Source organism: Galeopterus variegatus, unplaced genomic scaffold (genome assembly GCF_000696425.1).
Source record: "Galeopterus variegatus unplaced genomic scaffold, G_variegatus-3.0.2 Scaffold5124, whole genome shotgun sequence".
Classification (NCBI taxonomy): Eukaryota; Metazoa; Chordata; class Mammalia; order Dermoptera; family Cynocephalidae; genus Galeopterus; species Galeopterus variegatus.
Genome location: NW_007731235.1, coordinates 81,669 through 91,648, shown reverse-complemented (window position 1 = coordinate 91,648; position 9,980 = coordinate 81,669). Strand labels below are relative to the sequence as shown.

General features: G+C 43.0%; 1 protein-coding gene across 1 annotated transcript in view; it reads left to right on the top strand.

The window, feature by feature from the left end:
* The first annotated feature begins 530 nt into the window (after positions 1-530).
* DHX8 (DEAH (Asp-Glu-Ala-His) box polypeptide 8) overlaps positions 531-9,980 on the top strand; it is a 30,107-nt gene continuing 20,657 nt past the window's right edge. Inside the window, exons 1-9 of the mRNA XM_008588959.1 lie at positions 531-755; positions 4,202-4,287; positions 5,033-5,105; positions 5,511-5,596; positions 6,556-6,665; positions 7,209-7,562; positions 7,849-7,993; positions 8,086-8,289; positions 9,596-9,683. Of these exons, the coding sequence (XP_008587181.1) occupies positions 608-755; positions 4,202-4,287; positions 5,033-5,105; positions 5,511-5,596; positions 6,556-6,665; positions 7,209-7,562; positions 7,849-7,993; positions 8,086-8,289; positions 9,596-9,683 (1,294 nt within the window). The 5' untranslated portion in view covers positions 531-607. The remainder of the gene's footprint in view (positions 756-4,201; positions 4,288-5,032; positions 5,106-5,510; positions 5,597-6,555; positions 6,666-7,208; positions 7,563-7,848; positions 7,994-8,085; positions 8,290-9,595; positions 9,684-9,980) is intronic.

Genomic DNA, 9,980 nt, shown 5'->3' with positions numbered 1-9,980 from the left:
ATTACCCCAGTTTACAGATGTGAAAACTGAGGCTACAGAGATTAACTTGCCCAAGGTCACTCAGCTGAATCATGGAAGTGACAGTTTCTTCATATGTACAATAATTGTTTATGACTACCAGAATCCATCGCCTGCTGGTTTGTTGACTCGCTTGATATTGGACATCAGGAACCTTGAAGAGGCGAGGCCCGGGAATATGCGGATCATGGTTGAGTTTGGCTTTTTACAGACTTGCATTCAGGTCCCTTTCTTCAAAGCTTCTGCAGCGCAGGCGCACCACGATCGCCCCTTGCGCGGACCACGGTCGCCCTCTGCTGACGGAAGGCTGGAGCGCGTCTAGGGTGAACGGGCCCCAGGGCGGGCGAAGATTTTTCTCGCCTACAGAGGGCGCCAGTCAGCGTGCAGCGTATCCCACTCTTGCCGTCCCTTCCTCAAGCACTTCCTGTTTGGTCTCTATGATCCATCCAGTTGCGACATAAGAAGTTCCTAGTTTTCAATTTACCGTAAACAAAAGGGACGTGCTCCGACCCGGAAGTGAAATCTGGAGTCGGGCCGGAGCTCCGAGCGCCTGCATTGAGGAGTAGTAGGTTAAGGGGAAGCTGTAGCCATGGCTGTGGCCGTGGCTATGGCGGGGATCGTAACTGGGTCGGAGCCAGGCCCCGCGGAAGAACTCGCCAAACTCGAGTATCTGTCTTTGGTGTCGAAAGTTTGCACCGAGCTGGACAATCATTTGGGGATCAACGACAAGGACCTAGGTGAGCCCGGGAGGGTCCCTGCGGCATCTGGGCTTGGGGCCGAGGGAGGCGGAAGGAGAAGGGTGGTTGATGGGCCGAGTGTGTGTCCGTGTGAGTCAGTCTCTCTCTCTTTCTCTCTGTGTCACAGAGACCTGGGCCCAGGGAACCTGCGGCCACGGCCTCTGCTTAAGAGTCCTCCAGGCCGAGCTGTTAGAAACCATATCCCAGAGCTGTCAGTGAAGCCCGGGGCGGCCATCTATGCTTGATTCTCTTCCCCCCCAGCCCCAAATAATTAAATAACTTTAACAACAATAGCAGCAACCACGATGAGGATGAGGATGAGGATGATAATGACTGACACTTATTGGGTGCTCACTGTGTGTCAGAAATTATGCTCACCTGTTCATTCACATTATCTTATTTGGCCTTCACGCCAGAGAGTCATCAGCGTCTTTGCTTTTAACTATGTTCTTCACCGTTCATGCTATCGTGTCTCTCAAATACCACGTTTTGGGACAAACTGCGTCTGGGAAACCCAAACTGAGGAATTAAAAAAGGCCAGGGTCCTAGAGCTAAGGCCATAGACAGGTGGAGTCCTTATGAAGATGAGAGGGGATGGATGGGATCAAAGGCAGGAGTGGAGGGATTGACCTTTGATGGGTACAGGGATGCTTCATCCATTGTAACAGGAGGGAGGGCAGAGGATATGGCTGTAGGTGTAGATGATTAGTGTAGGTTGGTTGTAGGTTTAGAGATGGGTGGTAGGAAGACGGGTGAGAGAGTTTCATCTGCTGTTTTCTAAATAAACATAAAGTGAAGTCATCAACTGGAGGGATGGAAGGGAAGGGGCATGTGACAGGAGTGGTTGGAGAGGTTAGATGTATGATAAAATACTTAGTTTCTCTGAAGCTGTTTTTCTCATCTGTGAGGTGTAATAATAATATCTTTTTTTTTTTTTTTAAAGATGACTGGTAAGGGGGTCTTAACCCTTGACTTGGTGTTGTCAGCACCACACTCACCCAGTGAGCTAACCGGCCATCCTTACATGGGAACTGAGCCCGTGGCCTTGGTGTTATCAGCACCGCACTCTCCCGAGTGAGCCACAGGCCTGCCCCAGTATCTTCTAAACATGGTTACCATATAGCACCTAGAAAGATGCCCTGCAGCCTGTATGTTTTAGTTCACTTTTCTTTTGCCTCCCAGTTAAGACGTGCCTGTCCTGTATCAGTTTGCCTCAGTCTTCCCTTTTAGTTGATAGTGAGGTGATAATCTTGTCAGTTTGCTCTCTGGGTAATATGTTTTCTTCATTCAGCAAATATTGAGCTGGGGGACTAGAAGTACAGTAAGAGAGATTTATGCTGTCAGGGAGCTTACATTTCTCTCTGTTCTGTTTTAACTGCTAATACCTTGGCTCCTTTTAGAGGAAACAAAAAGTTATTGAGATCATCCGGTGTTTAATTGTTTTGATATTAACCTCATTATGTACAAAAATAAAGCGAGGTATAAGCTCCATATTCTTTTAGTTTATATACTTGTAAAACTAGCAATCCCAATTAATTTGCAAATAAACTACGAATATGCTTTCTGTTAAATACAGAGTTACAAAACCAACAACATTAACCATACTAACATCGATTTCGTGTGATAGACAGTGTTGTTTTGTTGAACTAAATTACCAGAATTATGTTTAATAACAGAAGGGTATTATTTTGCTTCTTTTATGCTTTATTTGTGGACCTGATTCTTTTGATTTTGACCTTGATGGATTATCATTTAAATCAGTGTCATTTTTCCTGTTTTCAACAATGAGCTTGTTTTTAACTACAAATTCTCTTTTTGTTTGTTTGTTTTTGGCAGCTGGCTGGTATGGGGATGAATCCGTTTTTGATTGTTCGATTAATTTATTGATGCCCCCATATAATTCTGAAAATTAAAAAAATCCTGATTAGCGATGGCTGGCAGTGTGAATATGCTGCTGACTACTTGTGATAGGCTTTGAGCATAGCGTGCCTAGCACCATGAGACTTAGTTCCCCCTCCACCTTTCTCTAAAGAATGTGGCCTCTGAAGTCAGATTGCTTGGGTTCCAATTTCGGCTCCACAATTATTATTGGGTAGGTCATTGTCTCAAACCCTTAACCTCTTCATCTGTAAAACAGGACAATAATAGCACCTACTTATGAGGGTTGCTGTGAGGATAACCCATGTAAAGCACTTTGTATATTTCCTGGCACATAGTAATGTTCAAATAGTATTAACCATTGACGTCGTTGTTACTAACTTTTTATTTTTTATTTTTATTTTTTCATAAAAGATGACCGGTAAGGGGATCTTAACCCTTGACTTGGTGTTGTCAGCACCACGCTCAGCTAGTGAGCAAACCGGCCATCCCTATATGGGATCCAAACCCGTGGCCTTGGTGTTATCAGCACCGCACTCTCCCGAGTGAGCCACGGGCCGGCCCCAGTTACTAACTTTTTATTATGCATAAGCTATGTCCATGTAGCCTGATGGCATTTGACTTTCACTTAATGTCATCAAAAAGACAAAGGCAAATTCCAGCATGGAAGTGTATGGTAGTACTAGTTTATAAGTTAGTCATCCGATCTTCCATGTTATTTATTTTGTATTGGCATCCAACTGAAATCATTAAACATTTCTTGTGGGACTCACAGTGTGAGGCTTATTATCTCAGTCTGTAGTAAAACGCAATTCTTTCCTGAGAGTTTCTTAATTAATAAATAGCTTTAACATTAGAAGTTTTTTTTTTTTTTTTAAAGATGACCGGTAAGGGGATCTCAACCCTTGGCTTGGTGTTGTCAACACTGCGCTCAGCCAGTGAGCCAACCGGCCATCCCTATATGGGATCTGAACCCGTGTCCTTGGTGTTATCAGCACCGCACTCTACCAAGTGAGCCATGGGCCGGCCTACATTAGAAGTTTTAAGAACTAGACAAGTTTGTGGAGAAATATTTGGGCGGCAAGTGAGTCTTTCATCCACTTAGAGATTGTACTACCCTGCAGCTGCCTGGCCTTCAAATATAGATTGGGTCTGTCCTTCCAGAAACTGTAGAAAGCATTCTACTGTTTGTGTCTGTGTGTCTGTGTGTGTATGCATGGGCTCATGCTTTTGTACATTGTCACTTCTAGAATCTCTGTGGAAGTGTGTCCAGCTAATAGTTTTCTGAGAAGAGGGTATGATGATCTGGGGCAAATAAATCTTCGTAGTTTAAATGTACTCAAGAGCCTGGTGAGCCATTTTGTAGTAATATCTTCATTTGTAAAAATTCACTAGAACATACATGGATAATCTCGGCAGTCTAAATTTTCTTTCTTTGCCCTTATTGGATGCTGGTCTTTGGTTTTTATGACCTTTGGATACCCTAATTAGTTTTGTTTTCAACATACTTGGGACTGTTTTCTTACTCAAGTCTCCATTCTTGTTTTAATTCCTTTTCTCATTTGCAGCTGAATTTGTGATCAGTCTTGCTGAGAAAAATACAACTTTTGATACTTTCAAGACTTCTCTGGTCAAAAATGGTGCAGAATTTACGGTATGTATATCTAGAAACCCCTGTTTTATTTTAATGTCACTATTGAATTTAAATTTTGGTAGGATTTAATATAGGATTTTTATACAGGAAGGAGACAGTTTGTACATACTAATCAAATAAACCATTAAGTGTGTAATGTTTTCATGCCATTAAGCAGTAGTGATGTAACTGCATTTCCTGTAACATCTTTCTAGGAAAACGGGGCAGGATTTCTACCATTATTTAAATCTTTGTGGGTGTTTACATTCTTATTCTATGAATCAGAAAGTCAGAAACAAGAGTCTAGGTTTTGGAGGTAGTTCTTTTTTTTTTTAAAGATGACCGGTAAGGGGATCTCAACCCTTGGCTTGGTGTTGTCAGCACCACGCTCAGCCAGTGAGCAAACCGGCCATCCCTATATAGGATCCGAACCCGTGGCCTTGGTGTTATCAGCACCGCACTCTACCGAGTGAGCCACAGGCCGGCCCTATTGGAGGTAGTTCTAAAGCATGGGAAATAAAATGGTTGCAGGGAGCTAAATAACTTTTTCCCCCAAAGAGTCTTGAATATCAGCTTTCTCTGAAGCTACTATACTAGGTTCATGCTACATCTGGTTGACACTCTATGCCTCATTTGTTCCAATTAGCGAAATTCAGGTGCATAAGCACCCATCCCTTAAGGACGTTTTTTGCCTTTTCCCTTTTCTGAATGTATTTAACCACTGTTCTAAGGGCTAACAATTTTTGTTCTATGTTTCTTTTCAAAGGATTCTCTTATTAGTAACTTGTTGCGTCTCATACAAACCATGCGGCCTCCAGCAAAGCCTTCTACTAGCAAAGGTGAGCAGAGCTTCCAGCTGAGCTTAGCCTCCAGCATGGTTTGGATTATGAGCATCCTGTACATTGCATTTGTTTTCCTCTCAGCAGCTGCTGGGCAAGTAAATGTCCTAGTAAAGTTTTTCAAATGACTTAAGACAAAATTAAAATTATAAGACATAATTGAATTAGTCCTTATGCACCACTTTCCCTGCTTCATTCCCAGGTAGTTTGTTGAGGGTTTTGTAGTCAATGTTTTTAGAAAATTTAATTACTTTTATAGTAATGTGTATGATTAATATGTAGCAAAATGCCATGTACTGTTTCAGTTGGATGCAAATCTGATGTTGAAATTATTTTGTGAATCATTAAAAATATTAAATACATCTTTTTTTCTTTTAATCCCTTCATGCTCTTTAATAAAACAAGATCCAGTTGTTAAACCCAAAACTGAAAAAGAAAAACTGAAGGAACTCTTCCCAGTCCTTTGTCAACCAGACAACCCTTCTGTTCGGGTACTGATACCATTTTGAGAATGTCTGCTATAACTGTGTGTCCCCTGCACCCCAGCCTCTTTTCTTTGTCTCAGTAATTTTATTATTTTAAGTTTGCCTTCATCGTAATATGTTTTTCAAAGTGAAAGTGTTTGATCAGTCACTGAGCATGTAGTATGTATAGAATAGTCTTAAAGGGTTTAGAGAATAATATTCAAGGGAAATGAGATTGGGAATTGCAGGAAGGAGTGATTAGGAATATGAAATAGGCATGAAATAAGTTAAGGTTCTGGAACAGATGCTCCATGTGTGAAATTAGAATTTTTTGCTCCATTACATGTTAGAAGGTCCAATTTTTGAAATGTTTTGATTTTTAAATTTCATTTTAACAAATATTTATCCAGTACTTACTGTATGCCAAGCACTGTTCTAAGTACCAGGGGTGCTACAGTAAACAAAACAGACAAGAGTTTCTACCTTCTTGGAGACTACATCCTAAAGCCAGAGTGGGGAGCAGGAAATAAACATGTAAACAGTCTAGTAGGGAGGAGACAGGCAATAAATAAATAAGTAAATGTATAACATAGTGGGATAATGATGAGGGCTATGCAAAAAAATAAAGCTGGGGGAAGGGAGTATAGGGGAGAGTTGCTTTTTAAAAATGTTACCATCTATTTTCTAGTAGTGATCATCACTTGCATGCTTTCATGGGAGGGATGATTAGTGTCTAACTGCCTTCCGTAGGATTATGTTAAGGACAAAGAAGATTTGCCAAATGTAGAAATGATCCCCAAGAGCCTTTGCCCATTCTTTCTGCCTCTATCTCCAATTATGTCAGAAATCTGTCTTTTCTGCTTTCTTCACATAAGTGGTTAGTGCTGTAGGGACTATCAGATTTGTAGATGAACCTGAAGCATACAAAGATTCTTGAGTGGTTTTTTCCTTTCTCCTCATAACTTTGCTGACCTCTTCCCCCATAGACCATGCTGGACGAGGATGATGTGAAAGTTGCTGTGGATGTCCTGAAAGAACTGGAAGCTTTAATGCCCAGCGCAGCAGGCCAGGAGAAGCAAAGAGACACTGAGCACCGGTTTGTCCTTAGTGTCCTATCCTTTGGAAGTTTAGGATACTGTTATAGCTGAATTTTGTGGACCAGCCAAGCAAAATTTGGGGAGAGTTTACAGAATCTGGACTGACCATGTACCATATTCTCGGATCTATTTTTGTTGCTTCCTGCTAAGAGGATGCAGCAAATGCTAAGATGTTTAGAAGGTAGAAATTGGGCTGTTATAGCTGAATTTTGTGGACCAGCCAAGCAAAATTTGGGGAGAGTTTACAGAATCTGGGCTGACCATGTACCATATTCTCGGATCTATTTTTGTTGCTTCCTGCTAAGAGGATGCAGCAAATGCTAAGATGTTTAGAAGGTAGAAATTGGAGTTAAAAGAAGCAGAATATGTTTGTGACCTGATCCTTTATTGGCCTGCAGAGGTGTCATAGTTTTTGAAACTCTAATTCATTTGAACACTTAGTAGGCACCTATCATGTGCATGGCACTACGCTGGGTACTTGGGGATGCAAGGATGAAATTGGGCTGGTTTCTTTCTGAAACAGGTACTTGTTGGTTTGTTAGGGATAGGACAAAGAAGAAGAAGCGGAGTCGGAGCCGAGATCGAGACAGAGATAGAGAACGAGATCGAGACCGAGATAGAGACCACAAGCGGAGACACCGATCCCGCTCTCGATCACATTCCAGGACCCAGGAAAGGAGTAAAGGGAAGTCTAGATATTGGTCCAGGAGCAGGAGTCAGAGTCCTCCCAAAGACCGGAAGGACCGGGACAAATATGGAGAAAGGAATCTGGACAGATGGCGGGATAAGCATGTGGATCGCCCTCCCCCTGAAGAGCCTGCCATCGGGGACATTTACAATGGCAAAGTTACCAGCATCATGCAGTTTGGATGTTTTGTACAGCTGGAGGGACTAAGGTAATGGCTGGCGCTCTTTCACACCAGTGAAGGGCAGAATTTCTTTTAGCACTGGGGGTATTCACATTCTAAAAAGTTATTATGATTAATGACACTTTAATCAGATCAGCTCTACCAGGTTCTTAGAAGCTGACCTTTTTTTTTTTTGAAATGTTACAGAGCCATTTTTTCCTTCTTCTGCCTTGAGTTTAAGTCCATTTTCTCTTGTTTAGTTCCAACAAGGGTAGAAATTTGTTGGAGAAAGGTAGTTTTAGGCATGTTCCAGATGTGTCTGACTCTCCCTCAGAAAGCGGTGGGAAGGCCTGGTACACATCTCTGAGCTCCGGCGAGAAGGCCGTGTGGCCAATGTGGCTGATGTGGTGAGCAAAGGCCAGAGGGTCAAGGTCAAAGTGCTGTCCTTCACTGGGACCAAGACCAGCCTGAGCATGAAGGTAGGTGAGATGTCTGGTCTGTTTCCACATCTGATGGCAAGGGAACATAAGAGGACAGCAGGTGAGCTAGTGCCCTTGTTCTTATGCCTTAGGATGTGGATCAAGAGACTGGAGAAGATCTAAACCCAAATCGACGAAGAAATCTTGTTGGGGAGACCAACGAGGAGACCTCAATGCGGAATCCGGACAGACCCACTCACCTCTCCCTTGTCAGTGCCCCTGAAGTAGAGGATGACTCGCTGGAGCGCAAGCGCCTCACCCGCATCTCTGACCCAGAGAAGTGGGAGATCAAGCAGGTGGGGCTCTTAGCTTTCATGGCCACACCTTCATTCAGCACGTAGCATGGTGGGTAGGAGTGGAGCACGACAGCCTGGGTGGCTTCTGGCCACTTAGTAGCTTTGTGATCCTGAGCCGAGTTACTCTAGCTCTTTGTGCCTCAGTGCTTTCATCTGTAAAACAGGGCCAATGGTGGTGGTGTGAGGAGTAAAGGAATTAATAGAGTTGAAACTCTTAGGTTACTGCCCGGCATATGGTGATTGCTACGTAAGTGTTCATTATTGTTTTTATCATTCTTCAGTAAATTTTAGAATCACAGTGTGTCAAGCACCATGCAGATGCTAGGGCTACAAAAACAAATATATCATGGTTCCTATCTGTATTAGTCAGTTTTCAGTTGCTTCTAATAGAATACCTGAAACCGGGTAATTTATACGACCACAGAATTTATTTCTTAGAGTTTTAGAGGCTGAGAAATCCAAGATTGAGGGGTGCATCTGGTGAGGGTCTTCTTCTCTGTGGAGACTCTACGAGTCCTGTGATGACTCAGGGTATCATGAGGCATGAGGCTGAGCAAGTGCTTGCTCTCCTTGTAAAGCCACCAGTCCACTCCCATAATAATTCATTAATTGATTGACCCATTAATGGATTAATCCATTCATGAGGGCAGGGCCCTCACAATACAGTCACCTCCTAAAGGTCCCACCTCACAACACTGCCACATTGGGGATCAAGCTTTCTTTCTTTTTTTTTTTTTTTTTTAAAGATGACCGGTAAGGGAATCTTAACCCTTGACTTGGTGTCATCAGCACCACGCTCAGCCAGTGAGCGAACCGGCCATCCCTATGTGGGATCCGAACCCGGGGCCTTGGTGTTATCAGCACCGCACTCTCCCGAGTGAGCCACGGGCCGGCCCGGGGATCAAGCTTTCACATGAGCCTTTGAGGGGACAAACATTCAAGACATAGCACTACCCTTGAGGAACTCAAAGTCCAGTGGAGGAGGTAGAGCTAAACAAATAATTGTGGAGGGTTACATATTACATAATAAGGAATGTACAGAGAGCTATAGAAACAAGGAAAGGAGCAGGTAGTTACATGGTACCAGGTACCTTCCTGGGGATGACACCTTAGAGCACATGCTTTACAGCACCATGTTGTAAAGCCCCTAGGGATGGGATATATGACATTTGAGGTCCTGACGTCCTGGGTCAGAGGAGGAAAGAATCCTTGGTTTCCTACATGAAACCTCTGTAATTAACTGTCCTGGAAAAGAAGAGTTTCGATCCTAGCAGGTTGCAAATGCTGCTTTCTATTCTTTGGCTAGATGATTGCTGCCAATGTCCTTTCCAAAGAAGAGTTTCCAGACTTTGATGAAGAGACCGGCATTCTCCCTAAGGTGGATGATGAAGAAGGTAACTAGCCATTTGGATTGAGCAGGATAATGGATTGGGAGAATAATTGTCAAGTTGAGCCATCGGACTGGGGTGGTTTGTTTGTAGTTTAACCCAGTGGCTGTTAATCATTTGTTCTTTGAGTCTCACCAGTCATCTCTCAAAGAACAAGGGTCTTTCCATGATGGAAGCAAAAAGTTTATTTCTTTTTTGTTTGTTTGTTTGTTTTGTTTTTTAATAAAAAGATGACCGGTAAGGGGATCTTAACCCTTGACTTGGTGTTGTCAGCACCACGCTCTCCCGAGTGAGCCACAGGCC